Below are 19632 nucleotides of genomic sequence, written 5' to 3' on the forward strand. Positions count from 1 at the left end.
CATCCGGCCGGATCAGCACCGGGGTAGCGGGAGCGCAGGGTTGCCTGACACCCGCCAGCTACCCACGACCCCCCGCCACAGGATTTTGGGACTGCTGGTGAGTGGAACACAGCTTCTGCTCCAGTCCAATCACACGGGACCTGAGACTGCTCTGGTTGGGGAGAGAGAAATCCGGCCTACATAGGGCCACAACCCTCTTCCGGTCAGAAAAGCACCAGGGCAGCTGGGGCGCAGGGTCCGCTGACACTCGCCAGCTACCCACAACACCCGCCACAGGATCTTAAGACTTCTGGTGAGTGGAGCACAGCTTCTGCTCCAATCCAATTGCGCGGGACCTGAGACTGCATTAGTTAGGGAAGCAGAAACCGGCCTGAGTAGGGCCACAGGCCTCATCCGGCCGGATCAGCGCCAGGGTAGCTGGAGCACAGGGTTGCCTGACACCCGCCAGCTACCCACGACCCCTGCCACAGGATTTTGGGACTGCTGGTGAGTGGAACACAGCTTCTGCTCCAGTACAATCACGCGGGACCTGAGACTGCTCTGGTTGGGGAGAGAGAAATCCGGCCTACATAGGGCCACAACCCTCTTCCGGTCAGAAAAGCACCGGGGCACCTGGGGCGCAGGGTCGGCTGACACTCACCAGCTACCCACAACACCCACAGGATCTTAAGACTTCTGGAGAGTGGAACACAGCTTCTGCTCCAATCCAATTGCACGCGGGACCAGAGACTGCATTAGTTAGGGAAGCAGAAAACCAGCCTGAGTAGGACCACAGGCCTCTTCCGGCTGGACCAGCACCGGGGTACCGTCAGCTACCCACGACCCCCGCCGCAGGATTTAGAGACTGCTGGTGAGTGGAACACAGCTTCTGCTCCAATCTTTAAACAGTGACAACGATAACAACTAACCCCAGAGATTACCAGATGGCGAAAGGTAAACGTAATAATCTTACTAACAGAAACCAAGACCACTCACCATCATCAGAACCCAGCACCCCCACTTCGCCCAGTCCAGGGCACCCCAACACACCGGAAAAGCTAGACACGGATTTAAAAGCATATCTCCTGATGATGATAGAGGACTTCAAGAAGGACTTTAATAACACACTTAAAGAAATACAGGAGAACACTGCTAAACAGGCAGAAGACAATAAAGAGGAAGCACAAAAATCCCTTAAAGAATTGCAGGAGAACAATGCTAAAGAGTTACAAATCCTTAAAGAAAAACAGGATAACATAATCAAACAGGTAGAAGTTTTTACAGAAAAACAGGAAAAAACATCCAAACAGATGATGGAAATGAACAAAACCATACTAGACCTAAAAAGGGAAGTAGACACAATAAAGAAAACCCAAAATGAGGCAACACTGGAGATAGAAACCCTAGGAAAGAAATCTGGAACCATAGATACGAGCATCAGCAACAGAATACAAGAGATGGAAGAGAGAATCTCAGGTGCAGAAGATTCCATAGAGAACATCGGCACAACAATCAAGGAAAATGGAAAATGCAAAAAGATCCTAACTCAAAACATCCAAGAAATACAGGACACAATGAGAAGACCAAACCTACAGATAATAGGAGTGGATGAGAATGAAGATTTTCAACTCAAAGGACCAGCAAACATCTTCAACAAAATTATAGAAGAAAACTTCCCAAATCTAAAGAAAGAGATGCCCATGAACATACAAGAAGCCTACAGAACTCCAAATAGACTGGACCAGAAAAGAAATACCTCCCGACACATTATAATCAGGACAACAAATGCTCTAAATAAAGATAGAATACTAAAAGCAGTAAGAGAAAAAGGCCAAGTAACATATAAAGGCAAGCCTATCAGAATTACACCAGATTTTTCACCAGAGACTATGAAAGCCAGAAGATCCTGGACGGATGTTATACAGACACTAAAAGAACACAAATTCCAGCCCAGGCTACTATACCCAGCCAAACTCTCAATTAACATAGATGGAGAAACCAAAGTATTCCACGACAAAACCAAATTCACACATTATCTCTCCACGAATCCAGCCCTTCAAAGGATAATAACAGAAAAAAACCAATACAAGGACAGGAACCACGCCCTAGAAACAACAAGAAGGTAATCCCTCAACAAACCTAAAAGAAGACAGCCACAAGAAAAAAATGCCAACTTTAACAACAAAAATAACAGGAAACAACAATTACTTTTCCTTCATATCTCTTAATATCAATGGACTCAACTCCCCGATAAAAAGACATAGACTAACAAACTGGCTACACAAACAAGACCCAACATTTTGTTGCTTACAGGAAACTCATCTCAGAGAAAAGGATAGACACTACCTCAGAATGAAAGGCTGGAAAACAATTTTCCAAGCAAATGGCATGAAGAAACAAGCTGGAGTAGCCATTCTAATATCTGATAAGATTGACTTCCAACCCAAAGTCATTAAAAAAGACAGGGAGGGACACTTCATACTCATCAAAGGTAAAATCCTCCAAGAGGAACTATCAATCCTGAATATCTATGCTCCAAATACAAAGGCAGCCACATTCATTAAAGAAACTTTAGTAAATCTCAAAGCACACATTGCACCTCATACAATAATAGTGGGAGACTTCAACACACCACTTTCACCAATGGACAGATCATGGAAACAGAAACTAAACAGGGACACAGTGAAACTAAGAGAAATTATGAATCAAATGGATCTGGCAGATATCTACAGAACATTCTATCCTAAAACAAAAGGATATACCTTCTTCTCAGCACCTCATGGTACCTTCTCCAAAATTGACCACATAATTGGTCACAAAGCAGGCCTCAACAGATATAAAAATATTGAAATTGTCCCATGCATCCTATCAGATCACCATGGACTAAGGCTGATCTTCAATAACAAAATAAATAATAGAAAGCCAACCTTCACGTGGAAACTGAACAACACTCTTCTCAATGATACCTTGGTCAAGGAAGGAATAAAGAAAGAAATTAAGGACTTTTTAGAGTTCAATGAAACTGAAGCCACAACATACCCAAACTTATGGGACGCAATGAAAGCATTTCTAAGAGGAAAACTCATAGCTCTGAGTGCCTCCAAAAGGAAACTAGAGAGAGCACACATTAGCAGCTTGACAACACACCTAAAAGCACTAGAACAAAAGGAAGCAAATTCACCCAAGAGGAGTAGACGGCAGGAAATAATCAAACTCAGGGGTGAAATCAACCAAGTGGAAACAAGAAAAACTATTCAAAGAATTAACCAATCAAGGAGCTGGTTCTTTGAGAAAATCAACAAGATAGATAAACCCTTAGCCAGACTCACTAGAGGGCACAGGGAAAGCATCCTAATTAACAAAATCAGAAATGAAAAAGGAGACATAACAACAGATCCTGAAGACATCCAAAACACCATCAGATCCTTCTACCAAAGGCTATACTCAACAAAACTGGAGAACCTGGATGAAATGGAGAAGTTCCTAGACAGATACCAGGTACCAAAGTTGAATCAAGATCAGGTTAATGATCGGGCTGGTGAGATGGCTCAGTGGGTAAGAGCACCCGACTGCTCTTCCGAAGGTCCAGAGTTCAAATCCCAGCAACCACATGGTGGCTCACAACCATCCGCAACGAGATCTGGCTCCCTCTTCTGGAGTGTCTGAAGACAGCTACAGTGTACTTACATGTAATAAATAAATAAATCTTTGAAAAAAAAAAAAAAGATCAGGTTAATGATCTAAACAGCCCTATATCCCCCAAAGAAATAGAAGCAGTCATTAATAGTCTCCCAACTAAAAAAAGCTCAGGACCAGATGGGTTTAGTGCAGAGTTCTATCAGACCTTCAAAGAAGATCTAATCCCAGTTCTTCACAAACTATTCCACAAAATAGAAACAGAAGGTACTCTATCCAACTCATTCTATGAAGCCACAATTACTCTGATACCTAAACCACAAAAAGACCCAACAAAGATAGAAAACTTCAGACCAATATCCCTTATGAATATTGATGCAAAAATCCTCAATAAAGTTCTTGCTAACCGAATCCAAGAACACATCAAAACAATCATCCATCCTGACCAAGTAGGTTTCATCCCAGGGATGCAGGGATGGTTCAATATACGGAAATCCATCAACGTAATCCAGTATATAAACAAACTCAAAGACAAAAACCACATGGTCATCTCCTTAGATGCGGAAAAAGCATTTGACAAGATCCAACACCCATTCATGATAAAAGTCTTGGAAAGATCAGGAATTCAAGGCCCATACCTAAACATGATAAAAGCAATCTACAGCAAACCAGTAGCCAACATCAAAGTAAATGGTGAGAAGCTTGAAGCAATCCCTCTAAAATCAGGGACTAGACAAGGCTGTCCACTTTCTCCATACCTATTCAACATTAAACTTGAAGTCCTAGCCAGAGCAATTCGACAACAAAAGGAGATCAAAGGGATACAAATTGGAAAAGATGAAGTCAAAATATCACTCTTTGCAGATGATATGATAGTATATATAAGTGACCCTAAAAATTCCACCAGAGAACTCCTAAGCCTGATAAACAGCTTCGGTGAAGTAGCTGGATATAAAATTAACTCAAACAAATCAATGGCCTTTCTCTACACAAAGAATAAACAGGCTGAGAAAGAAATTAGGGAAACAACACCCTTCTCAATAGTCACAAATAATATAAAATATCTTGGCGTGACTCTAACTAAGGAAGTGAAAGATCTGTATAATAAAAACTTCAAGTCTCTGAAGAAAGAAATTATAGAAGATCTCAGAAGATGGAAAGATCTCCCATGCTCATGGATTGGCAGGATCAACATTGTAAAAATGGCTATCTTGCCAAAAGCAATCTACAGATTCAATGCAATCCCCATCAAAATTCCAAATGAATTCTTCAACGAATTAGAAAGTGCAATCTGCAAATTCATCTGGAATAACAAAAAACCTAGGATAGCAAAAACTCTTCTCAAGGATAAAAGAACCTCTGGTGGAATCACCATGCCGGACCTAAAGCTCTACTACAGAGCAATTGTGATAAAAACTGCATGGTACTGGTATAGTGACAGACAAATAGACCAATGGAATAGAATTGAAGACCCAGAAATGAACCCACACACCTATGGTCACTTGATCTTCGACAAGGGAGCTAAAAACATCCAGTGGAAGAAAGACAGCATTTTCAACAAATGGTACTGTCACAACTGGTTGTTAACATGTAGAAGAATGCGAATCGATCCATTCCTATCTCCTTGTACTAAGGTCAAGTCTAAGTGGATCAAGGAACTTCACATAAAACCAGAGACACTGAAACTTATAGAGGAGAAAGTGGGGAAAAGCCTTGAAGATATGGGCACAGGGGAAAAATTCCTGAATAGAACAGTAATGGCTTGTGCTGTAAGATCGAGAATTGACAAGTGGGACCTCATGAAACTACAAAGCTTCTGCAAGGCTAAAGACACCATCAATAAGACAAAAAACCACCAACAGATTGGGAAAGGATCTTCACCTATCCTAAATCAGATAAGGGACTAATATCCAATATATATAAAGAACTCAAGAAGGTGGACTCCAGAAAGTCAAATAACCCCATTAAAAAATGGGGCTCAGAACTGAACAAAGAATTCTCACCTGAGGAATACCGAATGGCAGAGAAACACCTGAAAAAATGTTCAACATCCTTAATCATCAGGGAAATGCAAATCAAAACAACCCTGAGATTCCACCTCACACCAGTCAGAATGGCTAAGATCAAAAATTCAGGTGACAGCAGATGCTGGCGAGGATGTGGAGAAAGAGGAACACTCCTCCATTGTTGGTGGGATTGCAAGCTTGTACAACCACTCTGGAAATCAGTCTGGCGGTTCCTCAGAAAATTGGACATAGTACTACCGGAGGATCCAGCAATACCTCTCCTGGGCATATATCCAGAAGATGTCCCAACCGGTAAAAAGGACACATGCTCCACTATGTTCATAGCAGCCCTATTTATAATAGCCAGAAGCTGGAAAGAACCCAGATGTCCCTGAACAGAGGAATGGATACAGAAATTATGGTACATTTACACAATGGAGTACTACTCAGCTATTAAAAAGAATGAATTTATGAAATTCCTAGCCAAATGGATGGACCTGGAGGGCATCATCTTGAGTGAAGTAACACAATCACAAAAGAACTCACACAATATGTATTCATTGATAAGTGGATATTAGCCCAAAACTTAGGATACCCAAGATATAAGATACAATTTGATAAACGCATGAAACTCAAGAAGAATGAAGACCAAAGTGTGGACACTGTGCACCTTCTTAGAATTGGGAACAAAACACCCAGGGAAGGAGTTACAGAGACAAAGTTCGGAGCTGTGATGAAAGGATGGACCATTTAGAGACTGCTGTATCCAGGGATCCGTCCCATAATCAGCTTCTAAATGCTGACACCATTGCATACACTAGCAAGATTTTGCTGAAAGGACCCAAATATAGCTGTCTCTTGTGAGACGATGCCGGGGCCTAGCAAACACAGGAGTGGATGTTCACAGTCAGCTATTGGATGTATCACAGGGCTCCCAATGGAGAAGCTAGAGAAAGTACCCAAGGAGCTAAAGGGATCTGCAACCCTATTGTTGGAACAACATGATGTACTAACCAGAACCCCGGAGCTCTTGTCTCTAGCTGCATATGTATCGAAAGATGGCCTAGTCGGCCATCATTGGAAAGAGAGGCCCATTGGACTTGCAAACTTTATATGCCCCAATATAGGGGAATGCCAGGGCCAAAAGAATGGGAATGGGTGGGTAGGGAAGTGGGGGGGCGCTATGGGGGACTTTTGGGATAGCATTGGAAATGTAATTGAGGAAAATATGTAATAAAAATATTAAAAATCAAAAAAAATAGAGAAAAATGAATGGGTTAGTCAGTCAAGACCATAACCTAAATAACTGTATCAATAGCATTGAGCTGTTTTATATGATACTCTGTCAAACACCTGATAGTCTGGGGACTGTTCTAGGTAAAAGGGCCACAAATAACCTCATGTTTTCTGAACTTCTTCCCTCCTGGAATCAGATATGACTGCAGATGAAACCTCTTGCACCCAGTTTAGCATGGAGGTTCCTTTGCTTCAACCCCAACAAGGACTCTCCTTAGGGATTTTTCTAGCACATCTACAAGAAAGCACAAGCCCTTAAAATATTTCCCACCTCTTCATTTCTAAAATCCCTCGTGACCTGTGCAGGAAAATTGAGTTCTTTCCAAAAGCAGAGTTCCCTTGGCTACCCTCACTTTGGAAATCTGTTGCTCCACAGGACACACTCTTGTCTCCTGCTGGCAGAGAGCAGTTGTTGGCCATAGCTATTAACCTCAGCTCTAATTAGATGAAGTTTTATAATGAGTAAAAGGGTGGGATTGTAATTAGTACATCTTTTCATCATTAGATATTCCTCAGTTGAAGCAACAGTCTCTCTTCTTCTCGTTGGTGAGTTGCTGAGAAGTAACCACACTGTAAAACCTCAGCAACAAGAGAAAAATGTCCAAGGAGATGGCAGCAGAAATGTTGTGCTGTGGCTAATGAGCTGTGCTATCATCTAACTTGTTTCACAGGTCCGAGGTGCTGCCATGGTTGGCTCTGATATGGTTGTGACTGTTGAGTTCACTAATCCTTTAAAAGAAACACTACAAAATGTCTGGATTCATTTGGATGGTCCTGGAGTGATGAGACCCAAGAGAAAGATGTTCCGGTAAGTACCAGGACAAGGAGGGAAGCAGTGAAGAACTAATAGAGCTCGATCTACCTATCTTTCAATCAATCAACCTATCTATCAACCTACCTACCTATTTATCTATCTATATCTCTCTACCTCTCCTATCTCTTACATCGATAGATAGTTGGATGGATGGATGGATGCATGGATGGATGCATGGATGGATAGGTAGGTAGATAGATAGATAGATAGATAGATAGATAGATAGATAGATAGATAGATAGATAGATAGATCTAATACCACTGAAAATATCTGGCAAGTTTCTCCCTTTTTTAATGAACTATTTATGGTGGACATATTAGAAACAGGGTGGGTCTAACACTTCTATTAAGTCCTTTAAACTACCTTACTGAGGTAGATACAGGAATATGGGACTTAAGGAGTTCGACTGATGCCTGGTGGTGGTAGTACATCCCTTTAATCCCAGTATTTGGGAGGCAGGGACAGGAAGATCTCTGTGAGCTCAAGGCCAGCCTGATTTACAAAGTGAGTTCTAGGACAGCAAAGGCTATTTACAGTAAAACCCTGTCTGGAAAAACAAACAAACAAACAAATAAAAAGAGATAGACTGGTTTGCTCCCATGGTACGTGTGAGAAGAGTCGTAAGTCTGAGCCAAGGTGGCATATGTCTGAAGTTCAAGTTCAGATTATTTTAGCACACTACCTCTCCAGGAATCAACCAATTCTAAAAGAATGTTTTTAATGGTGAAGACATCCCTTTTTATAGTTTGTCCTTCCAATACCATCCTTCAGACTTTACCATCAGCCACTGCCTACAACTGTTGGCCTCAGTTGCTGCTCTTTTAGCTGAGACTGAAGAGTTTAGACTTGGTCCAGTCTTCCACCTATGTAGTAATATGAATAGAATTCTGCCTCTTCAATGCCAAGTACCACCAGACTACAGCCAGCAGTTCTGTCTCTGTAGCCTCTTTTAAAAGGTTGGTGCTCGAGCCGGGCGTGGTGGCACTCAGGAGGCAGAGGCAGGCAGATTTCTGAGTTCGAGGCCAGCCTGGTCTACAAAGTGAGTGCCAGGACAGCCAGGGCTACACAGAGAAACCCTGTCTCGAAAAACCAAACCAAACCAAAACAAAACAAACAAACAAACAAACAAAAGCAAAAGCAAAAGCAAAAACAAAAACAAAAACAAAAACAAAAACAAAAAAACCCAAACAAACAAAAAGGTTGGTGCTCACCCAGTAGCTCATGCCAGGATCAGGTAGCTCTAACTGCAGAAACAGCAGGCCCTTTTCTACCTAATTCCTTACTGGAGCAACATAAGGCCCACTTCATTCATCTGGTGGCTCGAACAGTTTGCAAACAGCTTTCTCTTCTTCCTTAATTCTCCCTGCCAGGTATCAAATACTTGTCCTTACTTCATCTTTTCTACCTCTAATGTGATGCTCCCTCCCTCTCTTTATACTCCAATTTATCAGTGATCCTCTTAAAGTGTGACATCCAGAATGGATCCCAATCTTTGAGGTTTATTACTTTCATTTCTACTACAAATAAGTCCCTGTCAACATCAATCAATCTAGCACATTTCTGGGGAGTGACCTTCTAAGATATAGAAAAGGAAGTGGGGGACTCTGGAAACTGCCATATGAACCTATATGCTGGGAATTTTCCCAGTGCCCTTGGTAGAAGTCATACTTCTCAGTGAGCTGTAGTACAAGTTCCAGGCCTTTCTGAAGCACCTTTATAGCTCATAAAATGCTCTCTGCAACAACAGCGCTTACAACTTGTACATCCCTTCATCTCAAAGTAGCCTTCTTGCAAATGCAATGCACAGTGGAGAAAATTATTTGAGTGCTTTTTAAAAAATGCAAACACAAGCCATAACAGCCTCCCTATGCTAATAAGAAAGTTGCAAGAGGAAAAGGAATTAAATTAGAAATCAACGCCAGCCAAAGGAAGAGGTCAGTAGCAATAGCCCTGTTTCTGTCAGAAACGAGTCTCCCTCACCCATTCTTGCACCTTCCCACTCCAATTAGATACAGGAATTGCTCAGGCAAAGTGAAACACGTTCTCTTTGCTGAACAGCCGCCTGCTGTATCCAATTTTTCCTCCTCAGTAACACAAGATTTCTCTGGGGTGCCAGAAAGTTGTGTTGTACCTGCACTTTGACTGTCTTGGGAATTCTACTTCAACCAAGGCCAACACATGTGCTAGGGTTTGTATATGTGACCCATAAAGTTCCACTTGAAAACATCTGGTGGGGGAGGAGAAGATAGATAGATAGATAGATAGATAGATAGATAGATAGATAGATAGATAGGATTAGATAGAGATGATAGATAAATCAATAAATAGATGATAGAAAGATAGCTAGATAATTGATAATATATAGATAGATAAATACATACATACATACATACATAGATACATAGCTATATAGATGAGAGATACATCAATAAGTAGAGATATAGATGATAGATAGATAGATAGATAGATAGATAGATAGATAGATAGAGATAGATAGATAGATAGATAGATAGATAGATAGATAGATAGATAGATAGATAGGAGTACTTTCTCTGATACATGTTTCCACCATTATATGTCACTTTCCCTTGCAGGGTCAAAGTCATGGAGCAACACAATCTAGGACTTGAACGTTATGAGCTATGATCAGAAGGTTTTCAACTTCATGAGTAGCTTATGCCAGGCACTTCATTATTGTAATGGAAAGCTGACTAATACAGCACAGAAATGGCTGCTCCATCCCTTAAAAAAGATGATCATCATAGTTAGTGACTTAGCATATGAAGGACAGAGGTCAAAGTACGTGGACTCTAAGAATTATTTGCTTATTGTTAGCATCTGGTATTATTAGATAAATCAAGGAAAGGAAACATGAAGCCGGTCCCTATAAGGAAAATATCCTCCCTACACATAGGCTTAAAGTACACTGAAACACATGTAACTCATACCTAAGTTCATGACAGATGGGCTGAGGGCAGGCAGATGGAGACTTCTGTGTTCATCAGACATTCTAGTGACTCGGAAGTTATACATGACATATATTACTCAGAGTTCTGAAGCCAGGGAAGTCTAAGGTCAAGAGCCAGGCAATTGGGTTCCAGTTGAGGACTCTCTTCTCAGCTGGCAGATAGCTGTCTCTCTCCCTGCCAGGTTTTCTCCACGGTGGAACAAGAAGTAGGTAGGCATGCTGTATCTCTCTTCTAAGTGCTTAAATCTCATCACGAACGCCCCATTCTCACAACCGCATCTAATTACTTTACAGAGGCTTTGTCTCTAGACATTATTATATATGGGTGGGATTTAAATAGATGTATTTTTGAAAAAAAAAAAAAACGAATATTCAATCCATATTAGTCCTCAAACTCAGACCTAGAGTATGACTCTTTCCAAGCAAGAAAAGCTTTGTACGTCAGAGTCAGACACAGAGGAATGGGGGAGGGGTGACATGGCATCAAAAGAATTTGTTTTCAAGCCTTGCTTGATAACCTTCTCTGTTTCCTCCTGCCTTGAGCATATACAACTAATACCGGAGGCATCCAACACTCACTTCCATAGGGCCAGATAATTAGAAATATCCTATTGTGCTTAATGTTGATGAGATCTAACCTAGGAGTCCCAAATTCACGTAACTTGTTGAGCTCCTGTATATTTCTATAAGCCCTATAGGGTTCTAGGTTCTTAATAGTCAAGAAATCACTACCTTCATCCATTTCCCAGATCTTTGTCTCCTTCGTATCTGATACAGAGGAGCTCTCCAGCCTGAAGTAGAGAGCTCCGAGGACAGGAACTAGTGAGCAGGCAATCAGAGCCAGAAATACAGAGAGCACTGCGATGTCACCATCTCCACTCAGTGCAAACTGACATTACTGCGGGGTGATTCACCTTCTGCCATCCCCACTCTCAGCCCTTCTGCCTCTCGTCTACCTCAGCTGTTCAGAGTTCCTGCCTCCCGGTGACCCCCCAGCTTTTAAATTTCTGTATTTGATATTTTCAGAATATTAAATAGTAATTCTCCTAGATTCATTTTTGTCTTTAAAAACATGATCAGGTTCAATGAATTAATTCAAGAGAAAAAAAATTCCCAATTAGATGAGCTGACATTAAACTTAAGTTCTTAGAAGCTAAAAGCTAGACAGAGGATGCACCACAGGTGCTCACTGTGATGATGGCTGCATTTGCCTGCATGTGCTGAGGATGATAAATGGCCAGTACATCCCGATGGCTCAGCACATTTCTCAGCATCAGTCTTCATGACATTAGTACCCAGGAAATAGGTTTATTCCAACATTATTTCACTGGCTGAAATAAGAAAACTATTTTTCTTCTTTCTGTGAGGCATGTATCCATAGCAAAATGCCCTACTTGTGAATTTTCATATCTGAGTATCTTCATTCATACACATACTATATGGATGGTTTTGCTAATTAATAATCACAAAGGAAGAAACAAGGCTGAAGGTTTTGTTCCTGTGGGAGGTAGTTTCCTGCATTGCACCAGTCCACGATAGAGCCTGAAGCAGGGTGACTTTTTTGCAAGGTAGGACATTGATTATGTGGAAAACCTCAGGTGAGAGAATGGGTGGATCCGGGTAACAACAGCAGAGATGTTTTGATACCATAGACTCTGATTCACATCGAATTATTCACTCTACACTAGGGACTGAGCACCTGGGCACATGCAGGCAGAAGGGACTTTCCTAGGCCCAAGGGGCTTAGGCAGAGCAAGCAATGACCACAAAAAGGTGGAGGGAATGTTGATAACAATGGTATGTTTCTAACATTTCTTGCCATAAATTTGAGGTCACTTCACTTTCCCAACCAGCTTCTTGCTCTATTCAGTGGTTAACGCTCAATCACCTTTGTAAATAAGCAACAGTGAAGTCAGTGATTTTTCAAGCTTTGAATCATAAAGGCAAATTGAAAACAATATTTATACAGAGATTGTGTGTTTCATAATTTGGAGACTGGTTGAAATAATGTGGAGAGTCACGTCCACAAAGAACCAAAGAGAGGAAAATAATAACTTCTACAAAATCAATTCGGACATTTTAATTATCATTGGTAACACAATACCTTGGGCATTGGGAGAGTTTCCACAGTGCTTCTCATCCACTGGCCACGTACAGGGGGAGAAGAACATTTGTCATTCTGTGTTTGGGGATGTGTGGCTCTTCTCATCACTATGGCAAAACACCTGACAGAAGCCACTTAGAGAAGAAGAATTTATTGTCTCTCACAATGTCAAAGGCAATAGTCCATCATGGAGGTAAAAGCATGGCACCTTGGCTCAGCGGCTTTATTCTGGGAGCTTGTGGGGAGTGTTTCTCATACCATAGTGGATTGCATAGTGGCAGAGAAGCAGGGACTGGCCATCACTCTCACATCAATCAGCTCCTCAGCAGCTGGGGACTGGGAGCCTGTGGGGGAACATTTCATACTCAGACCATCATCGGAGCTCATCCCCTTCCTGTCCCAGAGCATGTGGTGGCACAGACATCTGGAATGTACATTTTTATTTTGCTGACTTTAGGTGATATTTTGATGGTTTAACTTTATACTAAAAAGGTCAAGGAAAGACATATGCCTCCATACGTCTCTCTCCCTTTGACAACTGTTTAAAGTAATTCTGGAATCCCAAGGGCAAATGGGAACTCATATGACTGCAGCGTTTAGACTACATCTGACTGTCCTTGGCAGTGCTCCTTTCTGGCCATTCCTACCTACCACATACATCCAGTCCCAAACTAAGCTTCACCAGAGCAACTTTGTGTCTCCAGCCTGTTCCAAGTGGTCAGGAGAAAGGGCCTGACCTGGACCTTGAGACCTTTCTTGACAACTAGTGGACCTGACTACTAAATCTCTTGGTGCTGTAGGTTCTTCTTTGCTGGGCACAAGCACTTGTTTTCTGGTGCTCTCAATACATCTCTGTTCTCAAAAGGCATCCATTACCCTTCCTCATCCCAGTTTTCCCATAACCCTAGCTCCACTCTCAAGCTTCCTATCCTGGTCAAAGGTGTAAACAGTGAGATTCTTGTCTGGTTCAGCCAGTCTGGAAGTGGCCCCTGTATGTCTGACACCCTGATAAGAACACCTTCTTTTAGCCGGGCAGTGGTGGAGCATGCCTACAGTCCTAGCACTCAAAAGGCAAAGGCAGGCAGCTATTTTCTGTGAGTTAAAAGTCAGTCTGATCGATAGAGTCAGTTGTAGAACATCCATGGCTACCATGTCTCAAAAAACAGAAAGAAGAAAGAGGAGAAAGAGAGAGAGAGAGAGAGAGAGAGAGAGAGAGAGAGAGAGAGAGAGAGAGAACACTTTCCTCTCTGAATAGATGGGTATGATGCACAGCTCAGAATCATGCCTTGCCAATTCCTTTTTCTCTCCTTTATTCCCTTCCCATTTCTACCTTCCATTAACCAGGATAAATGCCCTTTAAGGAGAAGTGAGGTATCCTGCCCTCTCATATGGTCAGAAAAGCACTCATTTATGCACAGCCATACTCATATGGTGCTGACCCAAGCAGCCCTCCAGGCTCACACACCATTAGGGGAAGATGGTTTGACCCAGCCTACTCATTAAGGCCATCAAAACTTGCTTGCAGTCCCAGTTAGGAGATGTGCTCATTCATAGTTACTGACCCACCAGCTATATGGTGGTGTTCCCTTCAATTTCACTTAGCCCTAAGTCAGGTTAAAGCCCAAGGACTGCCCTTGCCTCAATGTTACCATAACATGATAATCTGGTAAAAATTTCATCACACTATGAATTTATCTGGTAAGGATTATTGCCTTCTGTCTATAACTGAGCAAATCCTTTGTCATCATATAAGCAAATAAAAGATCTTATGCAGCTAAAAAAAAAATGTCAGCTGATACTTTCCGAATCTTCTACTCCATTCCCTGTGATGTTTGCTAAGATATAGACTGTTTGCAAAGTTTGTTTCATGTAAATCTCACAGCAATAGTTCTATGGGGTTATTACTGTGTTATGCCCACTTTACAGACAAGACAGGAGTTTAAAATTCCCTAATCAAATCAGTCCAGTCTGGCACCCAAGTGTCCCAAATCCAGGGTTCAGAAGTTTGTGATCACAAGACAGTTTTTGTGTCATCTAGACACCAGGCACTGCAAATTGCTTAGCTAGTAGTGTCTGAAGTTTTAAGTGTTAAATTAATTCCAATTTTCTTTTCTCTCTCTAGCTCCAACTGACAAGCAGCTGTAACCATGAAATAAACCCTGCATACTATATTGTTTATTTTGGAACCCTGCTATGACCAAAAGTATTTTTCTTTGGTATTCTTATATAATCAAAATGTGCATTTTTTCATAACATCTAAACATCCATAATTACTAAGTATTTATTGCACCTTTGGGGCTCCAAGCCCACCAGAGCAATGCTAGCATGCCAGTGAGCCATTTGGAGCAAGTCTGCCCTGGGCAGCCTGTGTCAAGCAACCTCCAGGTGGAAGCAGTCAGCTCTTCTGCTCCAGTGTGTTGAAAGCTCCCCGTTTTGCTTCCAGATGTTTAGGATTCTGTGAAATTCAACCTAACCTGCAAGCAAGAATCTAGAAAGAATTCACAACTATCTCCAACTTCTGTTCTGCTCTTCTCTTCTCTGGGCCATTAGACTCTGTGATGCTAGTGACTCTGTAGTTCCTTTAGGACATCAGTTTTATTATCTATGAAATTGAATGTTGAATCAAGTCATTTCTGACATGAAAAGAACAAGGTTGTGTGTGTGTGTGTGTGTGTGTGTATGCATGTTCTCGTGTATGTTTACATGTACTTTTATGTAAAGGTCAGAGGTTGACACAAGCATCTACCTCAATAATTCTCCAGCTTATATGTTGAGCAACAGTCTCCCATTGAACCCAGAGCTCACTCTTCTGGCTAATCAGGGCAGCCGTACAATTCTACAGATTCCCTATCTCAGTGTCCTGTGAGCTTGAGTTGCCACACCCACAGTTTTAGTATGTATGTATGTATGTATGTATGTATGTATGTATGTATATTTTGAAATAGGTTTGGGGGATTCAGACTCTTCTTGGCAAACACTTTTGCTTGCTTAGGCATCTTCCCAGCCCTCTTTTGTGCTAGTATTGTTTAACCTCTTCCCTTCCACTCTCCCTGAAAAAGTCTGTCCTGGTATCCAGGCAGTCCAACATTTGTCATCTCTAAAGGTCAGAGAGCCCAAACCAGGAATCCTCTTTATATAAGTTCGCAGGAAACTCTTCATATGGAACCAATCAAAGGCTGCCTTCTTAGAGCAATACAACTTGTAGAAAAAGTAAGCACAGTGTTCATATAAGATATCTATTACAGACAATCATATGAAATACAATATTCAGCTATAGACCAGGGAATGGAAGGTACATCGTCAGACCTTGGCTCTGCCTACTTGGTAACTAGACAATCTTGGAAATGTGACCTCCCTGGTTTAAGTCTAAAGTACCTAAGGCACTGCATACACATGAACTCTTGTATATTTTCTCCTTCCAGAATGTTATGGAAGGATTGTGAGAAGCACCCAAGAGAAACATAAGTATCCCCCAGACTCACTAACATCAGCTATCCCCAGAAGGAGGTTTGTCCATGAGACTTCGTAAGCTCTCTGAGCATAGACGGGAGAGGAAATGCTTCTCAGTTATTAGAATAGATTACAGATCTAGCAAAAAGAAAGCAAGAGAAAAGACACATTGGTAGAAAGAACCCACACTGGTAGTTAAATTATAAATATGGATTTCAGAGAATGCTAACACTCAATGTAAGGTATCATCAAGATAATTCATGTTTAGATATTTGGCAAGGGAGCAAGGTTCATCCCAAGAGAGTTAGCAAGAGTCAGGTCCTCAGCAAAGTCTGCTGAAGGTCCAAGTAGGACTTTAACCCCAGGAGGGGACATGTGGAGCAAAGTTGAGATAAAGCAGATCAGTCCTGTGGACAAGGCCACAGAGGAGGCCTTGGCACTAAACTGGCACTCACAGCCAGGGATGCTCAGCTATGCTCTTACATCCTCTGGAAGATCAAAAAGTATAGCCAGGCGAAAGAAGTCATCCTTGGTGCGGCTGATGGTGTCCAGCTTCAGAAAGGGGCCTCAGATAGGTCATGACTTGCTGAATCAGCCAACTAGGCTAAAGGAAATAATGGGTGGTCCTATGGCCATCATCAGCTGAAAGAGAAATGGAACAAGTGTCTCGGGTCTAAGTTTTCATAGTCCATGGTTAAGATGGGAAATGGGGTCACCAACCTTTCCTCTGCTTTTTATGTTTTCAGTGAAATCCGGCCCAACACCACTGTGCAGTGGGAAGAAGTCTGTCGGCCTTGGGTTTCTGGCCATCGGAAGCTGATTGCCAGCATGACCAGTGACTCCCTGAGACATGTGTATGGAGAGCTGGATCTGCAGATTCAAAGACGACCTACTAATTAAATTCCCAGAAGGCTCAAGTGGGCTGGGGCACATGGCCTCTTGCAGTCTTGGCTAAGGAGATTCTAATGCAAAACATAGCTAGCTCTTGCTTTAATTTGGGTGTGAAGACTGAGACCAATTCCAGCATAGAGATACTATGTATTTCATAGGCACGCCTTTCCAACCAGGCTATTAGACAAGGGAGTTAGATTTGAGTTGTTCCACCTTCCAATGGATCTGAATGTTAGCTTTAATTATGCTATAATTAAGCCTTCATAGCTCATAAGAGTGAAAGTCATCATTTATCATTGCAAATGGCTGTAGCTCTACAGATCAGAGGGCTTCCCTTGAGCAGGAGGGATGTGCCCAGTACCTGGCCTCAATTAAGAATTCTGATTCCCTACTCAGTCATTTAGGGGTAACATACTCTCCAAAGAAAAGGGTGTTGTCAATTGAATCCTTACAATTCTATTCCCCTTTCTTGGAATCAGGTTGAACACTCTGTGTTAAAATATTTTTTCCAGGAATTAAGCAAGACATCATTTTTCTTCTTGGCAAAGCCAGAGAAAGGTCTTTCATCTTGCACCTGCAGCCAAGGAACCGCCTGCCAAATTTCACAGATTACCTTGTGAGAAGATGTGGCCCCACATTAACAAATTACATTTGTGGGGAACTTAATCACCTAAGAGGAGATAAGAAAGCAGGTGCGGTGCTCAGATCTATTAAATAATGTAGTTTATGGTGCATTTTATAGGTGTCACACTGTGTCCTGATCAGCAAGAATGAATAACCTTACTTTAACCCTTTCTTGGGAAGAGAACTAGAAAATAAGGGCACTGATTTGGGATTGGAGAAATAAGGAATTAGCATCCTTGCTTGGTGATTATACTTCACCTGTTTCTCTGAGGTCATCACATTCACCCAATGTCACTGTCAAAAAGAAAAACAGCTTGAGAAACTCGCAGATTCAGTAGACAGTTGAAGATCAAACAGATTCTGATTTCCCTTTTTCTTCATATTTCCTATATCAAGCCCTTGTCTGAACCCTTGAGTGCTGAGAGCTAAGGCAGATTCAGCCTTGCAAAAGGCCAGCATTACTCTTGACTGAAGGACAGAGGACACCCAAATCCTTTACCTTATGTGCCAAGGCTCCAACAGACAAGATTATTGGCACCTCTTGGTAGGGCAGATTTATAGTTAGAATTCCCCATTTAAATGCCTTGGGAGTGACTTAGGTCAGGTGACTATGAAGGAAAATAAAGAACAAAAAGAAAGGAAAGGAAAAAGGAAGGAAGGAAGGAAGGAAGGAAGGAAGGAAGGAAGGAAGGAAGGAAGGAAGGGAGGGAGGGAGGGAGGGAGGGAGGGAGGGAGGGAGGGAGGGAGGGAGGAAGGGAGGGAGGGAGGGAGGGAGACTGTAAAAGGGAAGTTATGGAAGAGAAGATAACAGAATGTTCTAGTCTGTAGCTATGCTCTGGTTTACTTCTAAGCCATTGAGAGGTTCCTGGGAACTTAGTACTAACCCCCAAGGTTCAGCAGATTCTATAAGCAAAACTCCATGAAGTCATCTCTCAGCATTAGCATCTAATTCCAAATGAAATGCATTTTGCTAAACTTTAAAACAGCTTAACTTAGTATGTTGTTATTAATGAGAGTATAATCAATGCCTATAATAAAGTTAATCTGATTACATGTGCCCAGAAGTAAATGGTGTTAATTTTCAACACTACATATGACTAAACACAACTGCCTGCAATGCTCTTCTCTCTCTGCTATGCATATCTCACCCTGAGTAGGAGGACTTGCATTCGCCCTTTAGGTAAAACGACTAATAGTTGTTGATGCTGCCATTAGCATTCCTTTCTGTATATTGCTACCATTTTCACTGAAGAAGGAAGTTTGCAGGCTTAGCTTAAAAAGCAGCTTCTAGGAATTGAAATTTCTCCATAGATATCTGCTTATGAACAATTTCACAAAACAAAATGATGAGTAGGCAAACAGGCAGCATAGACATCTGTCCAAATGAGCACCTCTTGTGGTATTAGAAGAAAGACAGAAAAACACATAGAAAGTGTGTTCAAGAGCACCTATGGTCATAGCATACCTCATCAAACAATTGCAACTCAGATAGAGTCTCAAAATTTTTCTCAGTCCTAAGTGGCACCTACCATCTGATCTGGAGAGGGCATTCAAGGTGAAGCATATTTATCACATTCATGTTAGAAGCAGCCATGCCCACTGACAGCTTGGATATCACAATGTACAATAATGATCTTGTAGTATGGATCTCGTCTCTCAAAGGTCAATGTAGTCAAGGTTTAATCCTCTGCATGGTCCTACTAGGAGATGATAGAATCGTTTGGAGGTGAGGTCCAATGACAGGTCTTCATGCCATCAGAGGAAATGCTGGTACTCTAGTCCCTTAGTCAATCTCTTACTTGCTGGTCATGAGGTGAGTGGCTCTGCATTTACTACCTTCCCCTAGCTGTTCTTGACTCCCAC

General features: G+C 41.8%; 1 protein-coding gene across 2 annotated transcripts in view; it reads left to right on the plus strand.

The window, feature by feature from the left end:
- F13a1 (coagulation factor XIII A chain) overlaps positions 1–18426 on the plus strand; it is a 187084-nt gene extending 168658 nt beyond the window's left edge. For both annotated transcript variants that reach the window (XM_029484978.2, XM_021180809.3), the window contains exons 14-15: positions 7589–7725; positions 17001–18426. In XM_029484978.2, the coding sequence (XP_029340838.1) occupies positions 7589–7725; positions 17001–17154 (291 nt within the window). In that variant the 3' untranslated portion in view covers positions 17155–18426. The remainder of the gene's footprint in view (positions 1–7588; positions 7726–17000) is intronic.
- Positions 18427–19632: the final 1206 nt, after the last annotated feature.

This window comes from Mus caroli, unplaced genomic scaffold (genome assembly GCF_978045245.1).
Source record: "Mus caroli unplaced genomic scaffold, Mus_caroli_1 scaffold_15, whole genome shotgun sequence".
Lineage (NCBI taxonomy): Eukaryota > Metazoa > Chordata > Mammalia > Rodentia > Muridae > Mus > Mus caroli.